This window comes from Oryx dammah, unplaced genomic scaffold, assembly GCF_014754425.2.
Source record: "Oryx dammah isolate SB20612 unplaced genomic scaffold, SCBI_Odam_1.1 HiC_scaffold_25, whole genome shotgun sequence".
NCBI classification, from domain to species: Eukaryota; Metazoa; Chordata; class Mammalia; order Artiodactyla; family Bovidae; genus Oryx; species Oryx dammah.
In genome coordinates, this window is record NW_024070209.1 from 79,389,571 (window position 1) to 79,413,802 (window position 24,232).

Below are 24,232 nucleotides of genomic sequence, written 5' to 3' on the forward strand. Positions count from 1 at the left end.
TAAAGATGTATCTCTGTGGCAATAGCCACCCCCACCTCCCTCATTTCTGAAGCATTTTACAATGTAAAAAACACTTTCACTTCCTTATTACATTTAATATCCTCTGCAAACAGGAAAGAAGACACTTGTGGATGAGCCTGTTTGTAAGTCTATATGTACAGTAAGTCCAAGCTTTCCACAGTGTATCTCTCAGTGTCCCATTAGACCATCTGAGGATGACTTTTTATACAGTGATCAATGCTACAATAGTCTTCCGTTCCCAGATCGTGGTCCCCAGATCAGCCGCATCAGAACCTGTTAGAAATGCAAAGTCTCGGGTTCCATCTTGGCTTCTAATGAATTCGAAACGCTAGTGCCTGGACCCTGAAATTTCTGTTTTTACGTGTCCTGCGGGTGATTCCGATGCAACGCCGAAGTCTGAGAACCGCAGATCTATTCTAACTGATTCACGCTGCTTAAGTTCTTAGCATCAGCTAAGGGGGTGGGGGATGTGTGAGGGGGAGCGTTTCCTCAGACTTCAGTTCCACAGGGACCATCCTTCAGAGAATGAAGGTAAACTGAACTGAGGGTTAACAAGTCCCAGGTGATCTAAACGGAAAACACAGTAAACTAGCCCTGAATTGTGGGATTCGTAAAGCAGCCTATAAAGAGATTCGTAAGTTCAAAGTAGTCATTAGGCATTCCCACAGGCAAGGCCACCACCACTCTCGGATTTCCGTGGGCAGTGACCTCAGGAGCCTGAAAATCTAAGGACCTGCGGTCACCCTCCTCTAGCGATAGGAGCCCATTCCACCGAGGCACCACAAACGCCGGACACTCTTAGCCAATCAGGTGCCCTCGGAAAGGAGACTACAAGTCCCAGCATGCCCCACACCGCCTTCAGGAGACGAGGAGCCGCGTGCCCAGTGTCCTTTGCGTACAGGTGGCCGGCTCTGGACCTGGCAAGGCGCGACCCCGGAAGTCCCGCGCAAGGGCCGGTGGGCCCTCGGCCCCGGCGGCTATGGCAGTGGGTACCGCGGCAGCGTTACTGGCCGCACTAGGTGGGATCCTGTGGCTAGCCGCCCGGCGGTTTGTGGGCTCCAGCGTCCAGCGGCTGCACCAAGGCGGGGACTCCGGCCTCATGCGCGGGAAGACCGTGCTGATCACGGGGGCGAACAGCGGCCTGGGCCGCGCCACAGCGGCCGAGCTGCTGCGCCTGGGGGCTCGAGTGATCATGGGCTGCCGGGACCGCGAGCGCGCCGAGGAGGCGGCGGGTCAGCTCCGCCGCGAGGTCTGCCCGACGGGAGGCCCCGACTCGGGGCCCAACTCCGGCGGTGCCGGCGAGGTCGTCGTCAAGGAGTTGGACCTCGCCTCGCTGAGCTCCGTGCGCTCCTTCTGTCAGGAGATGCTCCAGGTGTGGGGCTCGGGGAACCTGCGGGAGATCCGCGACCGGCCATTGTTGGGGGGTCTCGGCGGACAGGGCGGGGCCTGGAGGGCCATGGGTTGAACGAGGAAAGGACCGCCCACAGTCGAGGGGGTGTGACCTTGGGAATGACCAAGGCCAAGGGTAGAAATGATCGAGTGATGGAGGCGGCTGGGGAATTGAAAGCTGGAAAAATTGGTAGGGCAGTCTTCTGTCTTCCAAAAATGTTGGGGGGAAAAAGTGGACCCAAGAGGAAAATAAGCAAATTTCTGAACATTTCCTCTTGCCATGTGAGGACAGCCCAGGAGGAGACATGCCAGTTCTCTGATTGTTTTTTTCCTGTGTCCCAAGTGACTTCTGCACTAAGCCATCTCTCAAAGAGCCTGAGAGCAGATAGGGGAGGTTGCTCGCCAGGGACCTTGAAGCAAATCTTTTTTTTTTTTTTTTTTTTAATTTTTCCCTGCTGGTAGGAAGTTGCTCTCTGCCACCAGTGAATTCTTGAGTAGTATCCTTAGCGGGGACTCTGGCCTAATTTCCAAATAGACTGGAGCTTGGAACGCCAGTGGTCATGTGTTCTAAATAGGGACCGAAATAAAAATATCATACCTAGAATTTATTGAAAATGCCTGTGTGCCAGGAGCTGTTCTAAGCATTTCAGATATATATATATATATATGCTTCTAATTTTTAATTCAATTAAAGTGACTGGCTGCTATTGTCATCTGGTCCTCACTGTAACCCTGTGAAGTAGGCATTACTATCCCCATTTTGCATCATAAGGCTACTAAGGCATAGGTAGGCTAAGTAATTGGCCCAGGATCTCTTTAAAGCCCTTGCTTTTAACCCCTGTACTTCTGCTGTGTGCCAGTGAGGTAGAGAATTTCTTTGTTTAGATAGTAAATAATACACTGAAATGGATGTCCTCTGCTGAATTTGTGATAGAAGGGTTTCCTACAGAGGTGACTTGCCAGAGGTCTTCAGAAGAGTGATGTCTAGAATTAGCTGGCATAAAAAAAAAAAAAAAAGAGCCCAAAAGAAGTCTCCTGGGTCTAGAACAGAAGCTCCATACAGTTCTAATTTTTTCATGATGCCCTTGGGTCAAAACAAATACCTAGTTTATTCATTAAGTAACTAGGTCCAAACCTATTAATTATTTCTGTAACAATAGCTGTTTGGAAAAAAAAATACACATAGCTGAAAGGAAATATATTTCATTTTTTAATAACCATAATTATCATAACCATCAGTATACTATTGGGAAATGTGCATCTATCTGTTCACTGTACCAGCTTGTTGGAATCAGATTGGACTTTGCCACCCTCATTTCTGTTCTCTACTGATTTTTAACATCGTACTTGCATTTCTTACAACTGCTAAACACTCATCTTTTCAAAGATAGGACATCATCAGAAGGAATATAGAATATATTATATTGAATATATTCAATATAAAATGTTGAAGCTGTGCGCCACTTGGAGACTGTAGTTTTTGAGATGTTTTGTTTGCCTTGAAATTTAAAACACTCCAGATCATCCTGAGAGTTCCTTGTGACTCTTAGGGTTCCTTAATGCACAGTTGGGAAGCTGTTACAGATCTAAAGAGGTTTGTTTCATTTTGTTTTTAGGACTAGTATTTCATTATCAAGTAAAACAGTTTTAGGAAATAAGAAGTAATAGTTTATAAGAGATGTTGGAAGGATCAAAAGTGGACCTTCCTATTCATTAAAGGTGTAGATGGGGCAGCAGTGTATACTTATTCCTTGATACTATGGTTTTTATTACTTTGAAAAGTAAAGGCACTTGACAAAACCAATTAAAAGTTAAGGAGATAAACAGATAACAAAGTTGTTGTCCTTCCTGCTAAGTATGTATTAAGTTCCTTCCTGGCTCTGAAGTTCAGTAGTTCAATGACTGTAATCAGAATTCAAAAAAAGGAAGTGTAAATTTCCCACAAGTTGGTATTCTTGGTATTTATCTCATTTATCTTCTAGAACTTAAAAAACAGTAAATGATAAAGTCTTAAAATACACAAGCCCAGCAAAGAATGATGGCTCAGAAATGATTAATACAGGAAACTCTTCCAAAGGATTACTGAAAAGAACACTCCTTTCTTTCCCCCACGGGTGAACTTTTGCCTTCTTTTTGAAGTCAACTATTGGAAAAGCAAAAGGTGCTGAGACAGACAGAATGAGAAATAGTTAATCCTCTGACAGGTAGGCTCTGATAACAGTTGTGAAATTTAACACATTTTTCTTTTCACTTATGTTTGGCAAAAGGACCAGTAATATTTGAAATTTGACCTCAGATTTATATAATTGTGGGTCATCACTGTGTCTTTACACCTGGAACACGTTGTACATTTCTTTTTTTTTTTTTCCTCTATCAAAAGAGACAGAGGAACCAGGAAAGGATGAGGGAAAGCCACCTTACATTAAGTAAGGAATTAAAAGACTTCCCTTTTAGGACAGTCTAAATTTTAGGACTTTAATCTGGAGGGATGCAGAAGGATATGATCAAACTGCAGAACTCTAACTGTATAGATCTCCTAAGCTGGGGGCCCTTTGAAGCTTGAAAGCTTTTTATATAGGAAAAAAGAACTGTGAATTCTAAAATTGTAATAGAGGTCAAAGGTGCTTTTTGGGCCTACCTCCTGTTAGTCTCGTTGCTGTTTTTGTGAGACTTGGTACATCTGATTCATGGTGGTGTTTCTGATATTTGTATACTTGTATAAATATAATTTTTGTCTTAATGTTTCTTTGATTTATTCATGATGTTCTCTCCAGTCTTAATTTGTATCCCTGATGCTCTCTATTGCTTGACCCAGTTATAAGGAAACAACTTGAAGTTGCTCCATCTGCATGGGGCCTTTTACCTTTAGAAAACCAGAGTAAAGCAATCCTGACTTACCCCTGGGAGTGAACAGTGCTGACCTGTCTTCTGCTGTAGGTCCACTTTCGAGCTCACATTGGTTGTCTCGCTTTGGTTTAAAAATCTCAATTAGAAAATCAGTCTAGCTTACCAATTAAGAATAGGGCCATTGGTGTCAATCTCACCTTCAGATTTTTGTTTGCCACTGAGGAGCCCTGTGATACTGGATAGATCACCTAACTTTAGTGCTTCAGTTTGCTTATAGAGTTGTTAAGAGTAGATGATGATAACGTGAAAAGCACAAGTCAGGCGCCTTGTACGCATTCAAGTTGTCATCGTCTTTTTTTCTCTCAGTTGTTAAAAATTCATAGAGGCATTTTTTAGAATTTTAGTAGTTTGTGGGAATTTTTTTTTTTTTTTTTTCGTTTTAGGCACGTTTAAGGCCTGTGTTCCTAATTCTGCCATTCTCTTTTTGCCATTTGAAGGAAGAGCCTAGACTGGATGTTTTGATCAATAACGCCGGAGTCTTCCAGTGCCCTTATATGAAGACTGAAGATGGATTTGAGATGCAGTTTGGCGTGAACCATCTGGGACACTTCCTACTCACCAACCTTCTCCTGGGACTCCTCAAAAGTTCAGCTCCCAGCAGAATTGTGGTCGTTTCCTCTAAACTTTACAAATACGGAGACATCAACTTTGAAGACTTGAACAGTGAACAGAGCTATAATAAAAGCTTCTGTTACAGTCGGAGCAAACTGGCGAACATTCTTTTTACCAGAGAACTCGCCCGCCGCTTGGAAGGCACCAGCGTCTCTGTGAATGTGTTACACCCCGGCATAGTGCGGACTAACCTCGGGAGGCACATACACATCCCGTTGTTAGTCAGACCACTTTTCAATTTAGTGTCATGGGCTTTCTTCAAAACTCCAGAAGAGGGGGCCCAGACTGCAGTGTATTTGGCCTCTTCACCTGAGGTGGAAGGTGTTTCAGGCAAGTACTTTGGGGACTGTAAAGAGGAAGAACTGTTGCCCAAAGCTATGGATGAGTCTGTGGCGAGAAAACTTTGGGATATCAGTGAAGTAATGGTTGGCATATTAAAATAGGGACAAGGAATGGACGAGAGCTGTTTGGAAAACCAGATGTCAGCCCTCTCTTTAATCAGGAATGGTGTGTCTTGGATTCTTGCTGCTTGAAAATACAATTTTGGTTTTACAATAGTACTGCTAAGAGGTACATAGAGGCATTTTTTAAGTTACTAAGAAGTTATTATTTGGAGAGCATAAAATTTCCCAAAAGATGTTTTAAATATATATAATAAGCATATCAATAATTATGTGTGATATGTTTATGCATGGATTAATAATATTAAAGAATTTAATGACTTGAAATAGATACCTTGAGAAGTTTTTCACATACCTGTGAGTTTTATGGTATATTTAGTGCTAATGGCTTTTGTGGCAAAATAATATGCCTGGTGTGAATGCACAGTTCTTACTTGGAATAAATTTATTGATACAGATTCTTAATTGTGTTGTTTCTTTAGAAGCTTCACTGAATTAAGTCCTTTATCATATCATTAGCCTCTACCAATGGTATGCCCAGTATATTTTCTTCCCACACATTTTCACACTGCTTTAAGAAGTAATATTTCTAAAATATTAAAATTTGAAGTATTATTTCTAAAATTTGAAGTATTATTCAAATATAGAAGCTGCATGGGTAAACCAGATTATAGCAATGCTTTGAGAATGGAGTTCTCAAAGGCTTTTCCTGAAAGAAATTTGTGGAATTTAGTAGTTTATAAGCAATTTCCAGTTAAACTTTTTAATATACTTTTGAGACTATCCCTGAACTGGCCACAGGTTTACCTTGTACTCTTCACTCAGTGCTGTCCAGTAGAATTTTCTGTAGTGACAGAAATAATTCTGTCTGCACTGTCCAATATGACAGACTCTAGACACATGAGCTTATTGAGTACTTGAAATTTAATGAGCAATTTAGTACACTAATTATTTGTTCATAACTCTAATTAGGCAGTTGGGATAGGAATTATCCAAGGAAATATATTTTACTAGATTTATTTCCTCAAGAACCAAGTATTGTACCTGATACACAGTACATATTGAATAATGAATTATGTATGAATAAATAAGTATTAAAATTAAGTAGGAATATTATAGGCATCAAAAATAATTTTAACTATCTGTTTTAACCATCTCATAATATTGGAAAAGTGAATTATGACAGTAAAGAATAGACTGAACTACACAGAATTTAATGACTGTTTTGACCAGGAGCAGTCCTGACTGTAATATCTGGTTACCAGTATCAGTTCTTTTTAAGAAAGGCAGCATCTTGGCAGATGGTATAGAAGGTCTGTTTCCTCTTAGGGCACTGGGTTGTGAATATGAGAAGCACTGAGTGTTTGTATCATCACAGGTGTGTCTTTGCAGGTGTAGTCATTATAGCTGCATCATGTTCTTTGAAATGTATTTTTAAAAAATAATCCTAAAAAAGACCTGCTGAATTTAGAAATACGGGCAGGAAATACATCAGAATGCAACCTGGAAAAATGGAAGCTAATAAATCTGTCCTACGCCTTGACTTCATTAAAAAGAAACCTTTTTTTTTTTTTTTTTCCATTTAATACCATCTTTTCTGGCTGTATTTTGATACCTGATGCTTTTCAGGGGATTTGGGACTTTTTTGTAAGGGTTGAGCCTTTCAGAGTTCTTATTTGTGGCACCATAATAAAATTGGATATATTAACTTACCATGGAAAACTAGAAACTTGTCTGGAAACACCAACTCTTTAGGTCAAATGAGCTGCCATTTGGAAGATGTCCTTCCCACTTGGTGTTCAGTGGACTCGAACACTAATCACTATAGTAGAACTAGTTAGATTTTGAAGATTATTTAAACCTTTTGCTTTCCTTTCCCCTTTCTGCTGACTTACTTCTATTTCACTGGACAAGGAAATAAGAAAAAGGCAGTTTTGTTACTGTGATACTCTTACCTTAGCAAACTATTGTTGAGATAAGCATGTAACATGCCATACAATGGAATAATTGATTTGGAAACCCATTGGTTATTGACTTAATCTTTTGAAATGTTGATGTCTATTTCAAGCAGGTTATTCTGAAAAGGTGAGACTTCTGGGTCTTCTGCCTCAACTTTGCTCAGAGTAACTATTTTATATAGTGGGATTCTAAGTAGTATTTAATTAGGACAGTGACCCCACTACTTAAATATACCACCACACTGGGTTTAATGAACAACTCTGTGACCTTGCCAATTCTTGGCTCTGTCATTGAGACATGAATGCCTATTTTGGAGGATTGTTCAGTGAAGAAACCAACAGAGTAAAGAGTTTAACAAAATGCCTGCCACATGTTCATTTCCTCTTCCCAACGTACCTTATCACTGTACTGTTAATCAGTTCAGTTCAGTCGCTCAGTTGGGTCTGACTCTTTGCGACCCCATGGACTGCAGCACTCCAGGCTTCCCTGTTCATCACCAACTCCTGGAGCTTGTTCAAACTCATGTCCATCAAGTTGGTGATACCATCCAACCATCTCATCCTCTGTCGTCCCCATACTGTTAATAGTAATTAGTTGAGTACACATAATGGGGAAAAAAAAAAGTCTAAATCAAGAGTCAGCAAACTTTTTTTTTTTTTTTTTTAAAGCTAGATTGGGTACATCCCTGGTGGTCCAATGGATAAGATTCCACACTCCCAGTGCAGGGGTCCTGGGTTTGATCCTTGTTTGGGGAATTAAGAGCCCACATACCTCAACTCAGCCCACACACAGCAACTAGGGAAGACCAAGCTGCAACAAAGACTAAGCACAGTCAACATAAATAATTTTAAAACATAATTTAAAGGAATTTTTATAAAAGGCTAGATTGCAAATACTTAAGGTTATTAAGCCACAGGTGTATATTGTTTTTCTGCTACACATTCTTTTTTTGACAATCCTTAAAAAATATAAAAACATTCTTGGATCACTCAGGCCACACTGTTGTACTTATGCAGCATCCGAATATATTCTATTTGTTTTTAAGACACGGTGTAAGGCAGCAGCTCTCAAGTACACTGTTACTCCTATTTTCTTAGTAAGGCTCATGTTGTTTCTCTTAATCATTCTCATCTCATTTGACTGTTTGCTTGCAGACCCAGTAAGTGGAGAGAGTGTTTTTTTCAAATCTCTCTGCAGCTCCAGATTCTGGAGTAAAGAATAGCAGTTATCTGCTTTCAGCTCCCTCTCTCACAAACCTGCTGGGCCTGGCCTGAGATCTAAGAGAACCTGTATTTGAATATTTAATTGATTCCAAATGTGCTAAGGAACACTGCAGTGAAGACATGTTCCTAATCACTCTTCAGGAGCTTGGCCCCACAGAAGGAGCTTCACATGTTTCCCAAACCTTCTCTGGACAGCAGGGAGTTAAGTTAGTTACAGGTTAACATGGAGGAATAGAGAATATTCCTAAAGGAAAGTTAGACGGAGCACTCAGGGTTATACAAAGAGTTTTTGCTACGCTAGATGTTTAATCAAAGTACAGTAGAAGCACTCTTAGCCAGCGATCATCTCTAACAGACCGGCTATAATAACCAGTTCTCTGTTCTTTTTGTAGAACATGGTGGCTGATGCCCACAGCTGGGGATGCACTAGATTGGCAGCCTCCCTCTAGCATATCACTGGAACTTCTGCCCCCACCTGTTCTGTGATACATTTATTCTAAGGTTCGGGGTACCTAGGAGGCAGCAAAGAAAACCAAACCAAACCTACACGTGTATGTTAACTATGCCTCTTATTAATCACACTAGAAGTTATTAATCATAATGCACACTGATGAAATATAAATACAAAGAGAAAATGAAATTTTATGAAAACAAAGCTGAGTGCTTTGTAAAAGCTAAATGAAGGTGAATCAATAGAAACATTGTCAGAAAAAGTCTCAAAACAAATGTCAAATACCTAAAAATAAATATTACAAAAATCTAAAATTTGTCCATATTCAGCCTTTGCAAGTGGCTTTAAACTTTCACTCCATTCTAGAGACACAAAAGCTGGAAATCATAGACTACCCTATTTATGTGAATATTAGAAGATAGAATTCTAAGTGAGCTCACTCAGAAAAATAGTGAAGACAAACCCTTAGCTTTATATCAGAAGTTGGGAAATTAATGAGTATGTTAAATGTTTTTACTTCAAATAATAATGTTGCAGTGCATATTATTCATTTTTACAATTTCCTTCTTTAACTGATTTTTCATGTGACCCACCAAGTTCAAATAAGAAGGCTTCTGTTGTATAAAATAGAGCCATCACTGACATATAAGAAAAATTTCAGTTTGGAGGAACTGGTTATGAATGTATCTGTATCATGTTTTCCCAAAGCCTTCTAATCTAAATTTGGGAATATTTTTTTATTTTTTAACATCCCAATATATTTATTTGATATATTTGGTCCTAAATGTTTTTTGTAGCCTCAGTCCTGGGTGTTCATTGGTAGGACTGATTTTGAAGCTGAAACTACAATACTTTGGCCACCTGATGCAAAGAGTTGACTCATTTGAAAAGACCCTGATGCTGGGAAAGACTGAGGGAAGGAGATGACAGAGGATGAGATGGTTGGATGGCATCACCGACTCAATAGACATGGGTTTGGGTGGACTCCAGGAGTTGGTGATGGACAGGGAGGCCTGGCGTGCTGCGGCTCATGGGATCACAAAGAGTCGGACATGACTGAGCAATTGAACTGAATACGTATTTTCATCATCAACTGTTAGCTTCTCTCTCTCATTTAAAGTTCCTACAGATTGCATTAAACCAATAAATTCTTGAACACTTTTAATAGAATTATTTTTCACTATGTCATTGTATCTTCAGAAGTTGCGATGGTGCACATGATGCATCACAGCTCGATCTGTCTTAAGTTGCAGGTCTTAAAATCTGTTTTCAAGCTTCCTTTGTAAATTCTAACTTAAGAAAATACTTGTACTTTTGTTTTTCTTCCAGTTTTTGTTTTTTGTATAGCCTATAGATTGAATAGTTATCCAGTCATTAGCAGAAAGACTAAATCCTAATGGCATCTTTTTTGCTACTAAGGGAGCAGTAATGAATGAGTAAATAGAAGTTTCAGTTGTAAATATATTCAAAACACTTTTATCTGTGCAGACCTACACACGGTGTTGCCATTTTAGGTATATCTAGGAGAAGGCAATGGCACCCCACTCCAGTACTTTTACCTGGAAAATCCTGTGGACGGAGGAGCCTGGTGGGCTGCAGTCCATGGGGTTTAGAAGAATCGGACACGACTGAGCGACTTCACTTTCACTTTTCATTTTCATGCATTGGAGAAGGAAATGGCAACCCACTCCAGTGTTCTTGCCTGGAGAATCCCAGGGATGGCAGAGCTGGTGGGCTGCCATCTATGGGGTTGCACAGAGTTGGACACGACTGAAGTGACTTAGCAGCAGCAACAGCAGGAGTTGTATACATGCTTTGAGGAAATGTTCAACAGGGATATATGTGTATACACACACACACACACACACATATATATACACACACACACACACAATCATTATTAGTTCAGTGAAAAAAGCCAAGTGAGTTTCTGCCACCAACCCATGAAAGCACAGGAAATGGCTTCGTGTAGTAGGTGTTCGAGTCTAAGCATTCTGTTGACAGAAGCAGGTTCTACCCAGGGATTTTGTGTTAATGTAATCAAACACTTCAGAGCTGCAGCCTAGCAAGCTCAAGTCCACCCACCTCAGAGTTTATCTTTAGCTCATCTGGAAGAGTTTATTTTAAACATGGAACATTGTTTGCTGCTGTTGAAATGAAAGTGAGAGAGTTACAAGCTTTCTTCCACTGCCATCTGGCAGATTTACTGATGGATCGGGTTCTTTAATCCATGTAGCCCCGTGTGTGGGAGCTATTGTCTCCGTGCTGATCACTGCAGCTGGCTTGGCTGAAATTTCAAAAGCTCACACAAAGCTATCACGAGCCATCCTATAGATAAATGAAGCTGAGGGTGTTGCAAAAGTCACTGTGTATTTTCCATTTTTCTCTGAGCACACATTTTTTGCTCTATAATTTCCTGTGAACTGGAAAAGAAGATAACTATATTTTGAAAAAATAATGGAAGCTATAAAAAAGTAACTATACTTAAATTAGAAAATTATGGCAAAGTAGAAAGGAAAGGGACAGCAGAGTTGGGATCTGTATCTCATTATATTGAAGGGAAAGATTGAAGGCAGAAGGAGAAGAGGGTGACAGAGGATGAGATGGTTGGATGGCATCACTAATTCAACAGACATGAACTTGGGCAAACTCTGGGAGATAGTGAGGGTCACGGAAGCCTGGCATGCCACAGTCCATGGGGTCACAAAGACTTGGACATGACTTGGCAACTGAACAACAACATCTCATTAAAGTAAATGTTGCAAAAAATCAAATGAGAGTATTCTTTCCAATGAGAATTTATCTACTTTTCCTCTTTATGTGTTCTATGGGGACATTCAATGATACACGTGTTATATAGTTAAGCATTAGTTATAGCCTCCATTGGAATGAAACTATATAGGATCTCACATAGGACATCATACTAAGTATAACTTGCAACTAACTCCAGTGGCTTGTAACATCTATTTCTGCTTTATTGACTATGCCAAAGCCTTTGACTGTGTGGATCACAACAAACTGTGGAAAATTATGAAAGAGATGGGCATACCAGACCACCTAACCTGCCTCTTGAGAAACCTGTATGCAGGTCAGGAAGCAACAGTTAGAACTGGAACAACAGACTGGTTCCAAATAGGAAAAGAAGTATGTCAAGGCTGTATATTGTCACCCTGCTTATTTAACTTATATGCAGAGTACATCATGAGAAACATTGGCCTGGAGGAAGCACAAGCTGGAATCAAGATTGCCAGGAGAAATATCGATAACCTCAGGTATGCAGATGACACCACCCTTATGGCAGAAAAGGAAGAAGAACAAAGCAGTCTCTTGATGAAATTGAAAGAGGAGAGTGAAAAATTTGGCTTAAAGCTCAACATTCAGGAAATGAAGATCATGGCATCCGGTCCCATCACTTCATGGGAAATAGATGGGGAAACAGTGGAAACAGTGTCAAACTTTATATTTTGGGGCCCCAAAATCACTGCAGATGGTGATTGCAGCCATGAAATTAAAAGACGCTTACTCCTTGGAAGGAAAGTTATGACCAACCTAGACAGTATATTAAAAAGCAGAGACATTATTTTGCCAACAAAGGTCCGGGTAGTCAAGGCTATGGTTTTTCCAGTGGTCATGTATGGATGTGAGAGTTGGACTATAAAGAAAGCTGAGTGCCAAAGAATTGATGCTTTTGAACTGTGGTGTTGGAGAAGACTCTTGAGAGTCTGATGGACTGTAAGGAGATCCAACCAGTCCCTCCTAAAGGAGATCAGCAGTGGGTGTTCATTGGAAGGACTGATGTTGAGGCTGAAACTCCAATACTTGGCCACCTGATGCAAAGAGCTGACTCATTGGAAAAGACCCTGATGCTTGGAAAGATTGAGGACAGGAGGAGAAGGGGACGACCAAGGATGAGGTGCTTGGATGGCATCAACTCGATGGACATGGGTTTGGGTGGATTCCAGGAGTTGGTGATGGATAGGGAGGCCTGGCATGCTGCAGTTCATGGGGTCACAAAGAGTCAGACACGACTGAGCGACTGAACTGAACTGAACTCCAGTGGACAACTTCAATCTTACCCACAAATGCATATACATGCATCAAGTGATCACCTGCCAGCAGTAGGTTATGTGAAAGATAGGTTAACTCCAACATAACATACTAAATTCATAGAAACATAAGATGAATAGAACCAAAAATATTCTGGATGTGGCCAATTGCAATTCAGTTTACTTTGCCACCCACATCTGGCGGATGCTTCTTAGCTTGCATAGATTGGAGAGTTGTAACACTGTAAGCAAAAAAACATACATTGTCTATGTTCTGGATGAAAATCTGTTTCCAGCAAGAAGGTACTCCTAGAGTGACATTTTGAAGAGATAATTTAAAAGAAATATTTCTTCCTGGTGTTTTTGGCTATTTTCTGCTGGCAAGAAAGGCTGTGGGTACAGAGAAATTTCTTTTTGTCTAGTTTGGTAAGGGGTTTTGGTTGTTTTTCTAAATTTTATTTTATTTTATTTTTTGATAGCAAGAGGCAATTGGGAGAGACTTCATAATTCTGTCCATTCACTTCTTAATGGTTATTGAGAGGGGACTGCAGTTGTGATGGGCTCCTGATCCCAGATTCTTGATCCCAACTATTAGCTGTGGTGCTGCCAGTTGTGACTCAGTGTTTCCATGGGCACCCTCCAGATTTCCCCTTGCAGGTCAGTTCTGTAGTGTTTCTGGAGTCATTCCTGGGACTATAACCTATCCCACTTTTCCAGCCCTTCCCATTATTCTCTAGGCACCTAGTGTACTATAATCTATCTCTTCTTCCTTAAAATATCTGGGATAGATTTTGTTTTGTATAGAGAAAACAGACCACTGGAATTACTGACTAGAGGGAAGAAACATAAATTTGTAAATAAAAATCACCTTGCAAATGAGCAAATGAAAACACGAAGAAATTGAATATTACAGCTTGAAAGAGAGGGGGCTGATGATGAGAGGTAGGCAACATGGCAAGTCTTTGGGAATATCAGTGTACAATGTTTGGGTCTTAGCTTAGCAGCTTCAGATATTTGAATTTGTCCAAATATCCATTGATAACAAAAAACCCACAAAAGGAGAGGGAAGTCTCTTTCCTTTGGGTAGCATTTTATACCCAAATACAGAAATTCACTTGGGGAATAAAATCAGAATCTTGATTTGTTATTATAGAACCAGAAGAGAGGAAGTTAATTCTGAGGTGGCATATTTGATGACATTAGCAGTGATACCTGTGTAAGTAGGGGAGGGGGGTTGATGCTCTGGATGGATCTGGATCTTAAGGTGGACCTTGTAATCCTGCATTCTGTTGTGGCTGACTATGCTGCCTTCTGAGTGATTCTTTTTTCTTTCTTCTTCTTCTTTTAAATATCTGTTTATCATCTAAATATTGTTAGTCTGGCTCAGGAGACATTTTGCCTCTAGTATACCTCACAGAGAGGTAGAAAAGGGGCCAAGTGAATTAGCCATGCTCAAAGACACAGGGGTGGCGGAATATATTATTCATAGTTGGAAAGACTGGCAGTTAAGAAAATATCTGAGAATCATTTCTAATATGAGATTTCTGGTGAGTGAATTAATTTATCACAGCTGTTTTCCATTTAAGAAAAAATGTAATAAATATCAGGCTTCCTTTAGCAGGCAATTTGATTAAGATTGTAGAAAGACTTGTAATGGTTAATCCTACATACGTGTTTGGGGTAGTGTGAACAGATTGAAAAGACATTCATAACTGAAACCTGGGCTACCCTAGGACTAAATATTTCTATTTATCTGTTGCAAATCAAATCAGAGAAGTAAAGGTGAGAGAAGATTTGAAGTCTAGATGTCAGTTTTCAAGAACCAGAAAGTAGGGACATGTTTGAACATTCTTATTTCCTGTTAACATCTCGCACAGAGCTGTAATATATGTATTACTCACAAGATATTAGGATGATTATTTAATTCATTAATTAATGACCTAAAACTAAGCGGTCTACTACCCTGCTGATAGCCAGGGTAGATGGAGCTGACTTAACTGATTTGGAAGATGGTGTCTTTGTTTTCCTTAGAGAGTGACTTCAACCTTCACAGGGAAAAGAAGGCCTTTCTGACTTGTGAATGTAATGCTGGATTTTCCTACATAATCTTATGCAAAACTCATGACAAGCATGAAAACTCTAGTAAGTGTGTCACCTTTATGGCAACTGTAGTCAGTAGTAGTTTGAAATTAATAGGAGGGGAGCTAGAATGTCAACAAAGAAGGCTCATAGCCTAAAAAGAATTGCCACAAATTCCCCTGGAAGCTTCTATAGTTTACCGCTTCTATATAGTACTGCTGTCCAGTTTTTTTCTGCAGAGTCCTGTGTATTCTAGTAAGCAGCCTGCCTTCAGTTGATTAGATATGATTTTCCAAAGCCAACACAATTAATTTTGCCATAACCAGTAGGTATTTACTCTGCCCTGTAATTAATTTTCAAATAAGTGTATCTGAATTTAAAAAAAAAAAGCACTTCCCTGATGGCTCAGCGGTAAAGAATCTGCCTGCCAAGCAGGAGACATGGGTTTGATTCCTGGGTTGGGAAGATCCCCTGGAGAAGGAAATGACAAGCTACTCCGGTATTCTTGCCTGGGAAATCCCATGGACAGAGGAGCCTGGTGGGCTATAGTCCATGGGACTGAAAAGAGTCAGATATGACTAAACAAAAACAAACAAAAAAAAAATTAAAGAGCTTATTTTTTAAAAAAGTTATGTCACAGTTGTGCAAATCCCTAAGATGTGCATCATCAATTCATAGGAAAATTAAGAGACAGTCCTTTTCTAGAATAATACAAACTGCTATTTATATGAGATATTTTACGTATATTATCTCGGATCCTTGTAACAACACTGGAAGGTATTTCTATTCCTAAACCTAGTGACTTGCCTGAAGCCTCATGGGTTCAGAATTTGAACCAAAATTTTTCAGATTTTAGAGCCTCCTTCCACTATTCCAGTGGACACTTCTTTTAGTGAACTAAAATAAAGTACACATTTAAACTTAAAATTGTTCTCTAAAATAAAAATGTGGATATTTAATTCTCATATTTATAACCATTATTATTCACATTTTTTCCATTTAGTGCCTTGGTTTTCTAGGGTACATAGTTTTTTAAATAAGACTTTTTCTGCCTGTTAGGTCAAGAATGTGTTGAAAAAATTTTCATTGACTACTATATTTAGTTTCCCTGTCAACACCAGTTAATTGAAAAGGTTTCTGCATAATATCCTCAAGTGTAAATTATTTATTGAGATGGTTAAATAACCCAGTGTCCAATCCAGAGTGTTGGTTTTCTGCCAGAGGGAAATATATCATCTTTCATGGGTTTGGAGAAATTGCACAAACAATGAAGATGTCTGACTTAAATCATAATACAATGATCAAAAGAACCATATTACTGTACTTTATGTAAATGCATCCATTTCTTTTGAAATACAACAGTTTTCACTCTCCAACATCTGTTGAGAATTCAGAGAGATTATTCATATCCTATTAGTAATAAGCCACTAATTAAAGATTCCCAATACTTAGGATAGTTTTTCCAGTATGTGACCATTAATACAACAATATTATTTTCTGTAAAATTTTCGAAATAAAATAACAAGTGATGGAGAAAAGATCTTTTGTGTGCTTCTTTTTCCAAATAAAAGCAAATATTGGCTCCCAGAAACAGCAGGCTAAGCTATTTGGACCAATTCTTATTTAAGGACATCTAACAATCCTGATAAAAATAAGAAAAAAATAAATTTTCTTAAAAGCATGAAAATGCTGACAAATTAGTGGAAATTCTTGATCAAAACTGTGCAGACTTAGGACGTCTCTGATAGTCCAGTGGTTGAGACTTCGCCTTCCAATGCAGGAGGTATAGGTTCAATCCCTGGTCAGGGAGCGAAGATCCCACCTGCCTCATGGCCAAAAGAACAAAACACAAATCAGAAGCAATATTGTAAAAAAATTCAATAAAGACTATCAGTGATCCACATCATCAAACCTGAAGGTAAGAATCTTATAAGTTAAGCAAGAAGGCAAAATTACTTTGACACAAAGAACATTTGTCTCCCTGGAAGAAATAATGAGTGTGAAGGTTTTTTGACTACCTAGAAACCAAGAACCTGAAGATGGATAGATGTGAAACCCTGAACAAAATCTAGGATTGATGGTTGTACACACAAATTCACAATAATCTGAGATTATGATCTACTACACACTCAAAGTAAGGGAGAGTGAAGGTTTACGTTATATTATACTTCCAATTGTCGGATGGAACAGGGGAGTTGTCTTAACACTGAGAAGAAGAAGGAACATATCAAACAAGAGAAAACCTACCCTTCAAGGCTTTAAACAAATGCCTGGCCCCCATGAATGAGTTAAAACTGATCTCACCAGGACAATACAAAAAAGAGCTCAAATCATTGGTTTGGTCTAAAGTTGTTATGCATGCATCCTAAGTTGCTGCTAAGTTGCTTCAGTCGTGTCCGACTCTGTGCAACCCCATAGACTGCAGCCCACCAGGCTCCTCCATCCCTGGGATTCTCCAGGCAAGAACACAGGAGTGGGTTGCCATTTCCTTCTCCAATGGAGTGGGTTGCCATTTCCTTCTCCAATGCATGAAAGTGAAAAGTGAAAGTGAAGTTGCTCAATCATGTCCGACTCTTAGCGACCCCATGGACTTAGGAACTAGTAAATACAACATACACACACATACACACAAAATGCCTTAGATGACCAGCAAGAAAATAGAACTTCAAATCCTCTTTAGAAGAAAGTACCTTCATGAAAGGGCTTGGACCACCTCCATAAATAATTTTTATAAGGACAATGATTAGCACTAAGCTTGCAAGTGCAGATACCATGAACTGGAGTCAGCAGCACTGACCCCAAGTTATCAGATATGGGAATTATCAGACTTAGATGGTAAAAACCACTATACTTACTGCCTATTAAAGAAATAAGATGGGTTTGAAAATTTCAGCAGGAAACACAAAAATATAGAAGCAATATTTTCTAGACTGATATGGAACTTTGCCTTCTGGAAATGAAAGTTACTATGTGAAAAGTGGAAGCGTTAGTCCATCGATTGTGTCCAACTCTGTGACTCCATGGACTGTAATGCACCAGCTTCCTCTATCCATGGAATTTTTCAGGCAAGAATACTGGAGTGGGTAGTTATTCCCTTCTCCAGAGGATCTTCCAGACTCTTGGATCAAACCCAGTCTCCTCAACTACAGGCAGATTCTTTACCATCTGAGCCACCAGGGATGTTATAACTGAAATTAAAAGCTCAGAGTGTAAATCTGGCTGCAGATTAAACCTGACAGACTAGAGAGATAATGTCAGTAACTAAACATAATTGGGAAACTCATATGCTTAGAAATCAAGAAATATACTTCTAGGTTAATGATAGATCAAATAAGAAATCAAAATAGAAAATTTAAAATATTGTTAGAAAATGATAATAAAATAATATCCTTGAATGAACATGTTAGAAATAGAGAATAATTGGAAATCAATCAGCTACACATTCACTTCAGAAGTTAAAAAGAGTACAGGAAACATTAATTCAAAGAAAGTAAAAAAAAATTAAACAAATAAGGAATCTATAACAGCAAATTTTAATGAAATAGAAAGCAAACATATAATAGAAAGGATCAATGATATTAATTATTTGAGAAGATTTGTAAAACTGGCCTGCTTGTAGAAAAGACATAAACAAATAAACAGTATCAGTCACTTGGTTTAAGCTCATTACTTATGTTCAGCTATAAAGTAAAAAGGAAAAGAAAAAGAAACTATTTTAAACAAACAACATACTAAAAATATTATTTCTAAGATTGCACCAAACCAGTAAGGTCCATTTAAGGATTATGTGGTAGGTGATAATTAGCTGAGACCAGCCTTTTCTTATTATACATCTATAAATTTATAATGCTTGTTTAATTTAAATATGTCTTTCACATACATCTAAGAAGCATATTTTATATGAGCACAGGACAACAGGCAGGCAGGCAGGCAGGGGAACAGTCCCAGGCTTCTATGATTCATCATCCTTCAAAGCCCCTAAGCATCTAGGCCTTTCTCTCAGCAGATTGCCATGGATCTCTGTGAACCTGATCTACTAAATCAGGGGTCCCAACCTCTGGGTCTCAGACAGTACCTCCTGTCAGAACAGGAACAGCATTAGATTAGAAATAAAGTGCACAATAAATGCAATGCACTTGAAACATCCCGAAACCATCCCCCTGCCCCTGGTCTGAGGAAAAACTGTCTTCCATGAAACTGGTCCCTGGTGCACAAAAGGTTGGGGATCACTGTACTAAATCTGAAGTCAGCTCTACCTCCTTCCCAGTTATTTTTATCTTTTTAAAGCTCTCATAGACCCAGGTAAATGATCATCTACTGGTAAAACTTCACAAACTATACATTAAACTAGAAAGGTGGGTGGCCTCTCGTCAATCCCACCTTTCTGCCCTTGAATCCCAGTTACCAGGGGGGGCAGCGGGGGCAGGGGGTGGATTTTGGAAGCATACGTTTCCAGCCTCTTCTAAATAATGGGAAACCTTTTTCAACAGATCACCAACGTCTTAAAGGGTTTCCAGAACCGCATGATACCCCCGGAATTAAATAAATTACACGTGCGGTTATAAGAAAGTTAAGTACTTCTGTATCCACATCATTAGTCATCGAAATTCTTGTCGGGAGTAACAGCCCAGCCCCACAGGTCAGCCACTTCACGTTTCCTTAGCACTTCCACTGTTTTTTAAACACCCGCTTCTTGATTTATGACTGTACCGTGGCCTCAGCCTGGACCTAATAAGGCAGCACGTACCACCCCCCGATCCGAGTGACACACACTTTCCCTTGCACCAATTTAAGTCATCCCATATGTGGGCTCTCGCCTTTTCTTCTGCTGTCTGGAAGTTCATGAAAGCAGGTGACTGATGTTGCAAGCCAAGGACCATCACTTCAGCATGAAGACTTTCAGCAAATGAGTCTTACTTCTCCACTAATTTCAGCCACTCAATATTCTTGAAGCTTTTTTGGCTGCTTCTAATTTTCCTCAAATTGGGCCACTTACTTCTACTGGGAATTCTCCCCCTTGTTTTTACCCTGTGGGCAAAAAATTGTTTTGCACTCCATTCCTAAAGTCACAACCCATATGATGAGCTCCAGATCACACTCTACAGGAATCCTTTCCCACCCCCACCTCCATTCAAGACTTTCAGACACTACCATGAGTCCTGTCTGGATCTCGGTCAGATCCATATTGTGCCTTATACCTGGGACATATTTGGCATCCGTAGAAACTCTACTAACTTTTTTTGCATATCTATTATATTCTAGTTGGGATTCCTTGGTGGCTCAGATGGTTAAGAATCTGCCTACAATGCAGGACACCAGGGTTCGATCCCTGGGTCAGGAAGATTCCCTGAAGAAGGAAATGGCAACCCACTCTAGTATTCTTGCCTGGAGAATTACTTGAACAGAAAAGCCTGGTGGGCTACAGTCCATGGGGTCACAAACAGTTGGACATGACACAGTGACTTTCACTTTCACTTATATTCTGGTTACTGTATTAGGAGCTGGGGATACCCTGATTAATAAGACCATCAAGTTACTCCCAGTCTAGCAGATGAAGATAATACATGCATACAAATAGCCATAATACTACATGATGAGTCTATGATGAAGAGTTCAAAGGACAACTCGTGGTGATGTGTGGGAAGGCTTCAACCAAGCATGTGGCTTGAGTTGGCCTTGAGTTCCTTGGAGGAGAAGGGAGTGCTATAGGTTCTGCAATGGGAAGAGCACAGGTTAAGGCTCAGTGATGTGATCCTGGTATGGTGGAAGAGTGAAGAGAATAGAACATACAAGACAGATGGATGACATGCCAGCCAAGAAAGGTGTGAAGGGCAGGGTAGCAGTGACCTACTCTTTTAGTGAGATTTCTTCAGAGGTTTTAGAAGATGAATGGCAAGATTAGCCCTGACTTCCAGATAGATTGCAATCCTAAGGCTAGTGTTTCAATGAATACTTTAACATAAAAGCAGGGACAGTGGTGGCAAGTGAGCCATTTGGGAAGTTGGTTTTCCAGTCCAAGCAAGACCTCATTGAGGGACAGCTACATTGGAAGAATTGACAGCTCTGGGAGATTTATTAAATGTGGGAAGGGAGCAAAAGGAAAACCCTAAGAACTTACAATAATTAATAATGGGTAAATAATCGAATTATTTTAATACCTGCTTTAATACAGGCATACCCTTGGTACACCGTCTTCCCTGAAATGTGACTGAAGGAACTCCAGTAACCTCTGGCAGACTTAGGTCAGCTCAGGAAGTTCTCCTAGATCCAGCAGAGGAGAAAAAAAGACATGGCCATTGTGGACAAGTGAGATGTCTGGCTTGACCTAGGGCAAGACAATGTCTTCCATTCCCTTACTCGTTCTATTTTTCCTTCATGATCAGTTCAGTCTAGGTGAGTTAGAGGAGGAAAAACATCCTCAAATGAGATTTTGAAGGATGAGCAGGAGTTTGACAAACAAAAATCAAAGGATGACATCTCAGACAGAGAATTGCTTCTTTCTGGCTCTTCCATCCATCTGTCCAAACCAGTTCAGCAGTCCATTCCTGAAATCTCGTTTGTCTCAGCTGATTCTCAGCCAATCCTTATGAACAAAAGAGCATGAGGCCCACTCCTTCTTGAGGCTGTTCACCCAGACATCCCTGGCCCTTCCTAGCTACCCCTCAGGCAAAACACACTGATCTAATCTTATGGATTGAAACTGCTTAGAGCATATACTCATCTGCGCATCCCCATAGCCAGAGAAGTGGTATTTCTCTATTGGCCAGGCCAGCTTGGTGACAGTACCATCCCTCTGGTCAGTATCAGCAGAACCACATGAAACAGCTTCCACACAGGAAGGGTGAGCTGTACTATTAGAGATATTGGGTTGGCCAAAAAGATAGGTCAGTTTTTCCATATCATCTTGTAGAGGTCTCCAACCTCTGGGCTGCAGACAGGTGCCTCCTGTCAGATCAGCCACAGCATTATGTCAGAAAGAAAGTGCCCCAAAAATGTCACGTGCTTGAATCATCCTGAAACCATGCCCCCTGACCCTGGTCCCTGGAAAAATTGTCTTCCATGAAGTTGGTTTCTGGTGCTATAAAGATCGGGGACCACTGATTAACAGAAAACCTGAACTAAATTTTTGGCCAGTGCAATAGAAGAAACAGCAAGGATTTGAAAGCAGCAGTTGCTCTTTGCAGTAGTGGTATTATTCCTATTCAGAGAAACCCAGCTCAAAGAGGTTAAGTGACTTGCAAGCATCATCATTCATTCATCAATTCAATCATCACTTCCTGAACTCTTACTGTATGTTAAGCACTGTGCTAGGTCCTTGGAATCAAGTCATGAAGAATAAAAGCAAAGACTCCACTCTACTGAAGCTTGAATCCCACTAAGCAAGGACATCAGTGCAGTAACATTAAGAAATCAGTTGCATACTAAGATGGTGATAGGAGAAAAAACAGCATATGTGGAATCCCCTTCAAATACCTCGTGCTGCACAGGATTGGAGGGAAATACAAAGGCATGATAATAATGGAAATGGCTGAGATGTTTCAGTGAATTTTAGGTCAGGCATTCTGCTAAAGTTGTGAAGGTCTTAACCTCTGAGGCTTGTATTTCTGTCCTCACTTTACAAATGAAGAAATGGGCACAGAGAGGTTGTGTGGCTCATCCAAGATCACGCACATGTGATCTGTTTCTGTAATGTTCCACGACTTGGCTTCAATGGGCTTCAAGTTGATCTGGGGGTGGAGGAAGGGCCAAGAGAAGACAGAATACAGTTCCAGACCATACTGTATCTTGGACTCTGAAAATAATGAGGGAAGGTTTCCAGAGGAAGGCGAGGGCTTTGTGAGTGGGGTTTGTGTCTAAAGCCTTCCTGGAGAAAGTCAGAACTGAGGTGGCTGGAGAGTTGACCTGTTATAAGATGTACACACTGCTGTATTCAAAATGGATAACCAACAAGACCTACTATATAGCACATGGAACTCTACTCAATGTTATGTGCCATTCTGGATGGGAGGGGGTTTTGGAGGGGAATGGATACATGTATATGTATGGCTGAGTTCCTTCACTGTTCAACTGAAACTATCTCAACATTGTTAATCAGTTATACCCAGATATAAAATAAAGAGTCTAAAGTTTGAAAAAAAATGTGAGCCTTGAGATTGTAACTGCAAGGCTGTTCCTTGGGTCTGAACTGTGGTCCAATGGGCTTAAGGGGGATTTGTGTGAAACAAGATTCTTTGTCAGCCTTAATATTGCATATTGCAGAAGTTGCCTAACCTTGGCAGTAAGTAGGACTTACACTCCCAACATTTAAGGAGTCCTTATCAAATATTATGCAGTGTTCACAGCACTTTACTTGTGTTAAATAATGTCATCCTCACAGGTACCACCCGATAAGGCCATCTGTTACATGTTTCCTGTTGCTGTGTAACAAATTACCCCAAATCTTCATGCCTTAAAATAACATGTGTTTATTACCTCACAGTGTCTGGGGGTTAAAAATCAAGGCCCAGCTCAGCTGGGTCCTGCAGCTCAGAGTTTCTCACAGGGCGGCACCCGTTCTCAGGCATGGGCACATCATCTCATTCAGTTGAGCAGGGCTCAGTGCAGGCTTGCTCAGTGGGTGTTAGTAAGATTCCGTCCCTCGGTGACTCCTGGCTGGAAGGCATCTTTAACTCCTTGTCCTCTAGGCCCTTTGACATGCAGCTGGCTTCTAAAGAAAGCAAGCAAGAGAGAGTGAGAGAGTCAGCAAGATGGAAGTCACAGCCCTTGAAAACCTAATTTCACATACTGATGGCCAAAAGGCACATGAAAAGATCCTCAACTTCACTAATTATTAGAGAAATGTGGCTCAAAACTACAATGAGGTATCACTGCCCACTGGTCAGATGGACATCATCAAAAAGTCCACACATAATAGATTCTGGAGAGGGTGTAGAGAAAAAGGGACCCTCCCACTTTTTTGGTGGGATTGTAAATTGGTACAGCCATGGTGAAGAACAGAATGGAGGTTCCTTAGAAAACTAAAAATAGTGGTAACGTATGACCTACAATCCCATTCCTGGTCACATATCCAGAGAAAACCACAATTTGAAAAGACACGTACACCCCAGTACTCAGTGCAGCACTCTTTACAATAGCCAGGGCATG

At 40.2% G+C, this 24,232-nt stretch overlaps 1 protein-coding gene across 1 annotated transcript; it reads left to right on the top strand.

Annotated features, from left to right (window-relative positions):
- Positions 1-887: 887 nt before the first annotated feature.
- Positions 888-5,789, top strand: LOC120851919 (retinol dehydrogenase 14). The gene is made up of 2 exons (XM_040225004.1): positions 888-1,393; positions 4,755-5,789. Exons 1-2 carry the CDS (start codon positions 1,001-1,003, stop codon positions 5,370-5,372), a joined length of 1,011 nt encoding a protein of 336 aa, XP_040080938.1. The 5' UTR covers positions 888-1,000; the 3' UTR covers positions 5,373-5,789.
- Positions 5,790-24,232: the final 18,443 nt, after the last annotated feature.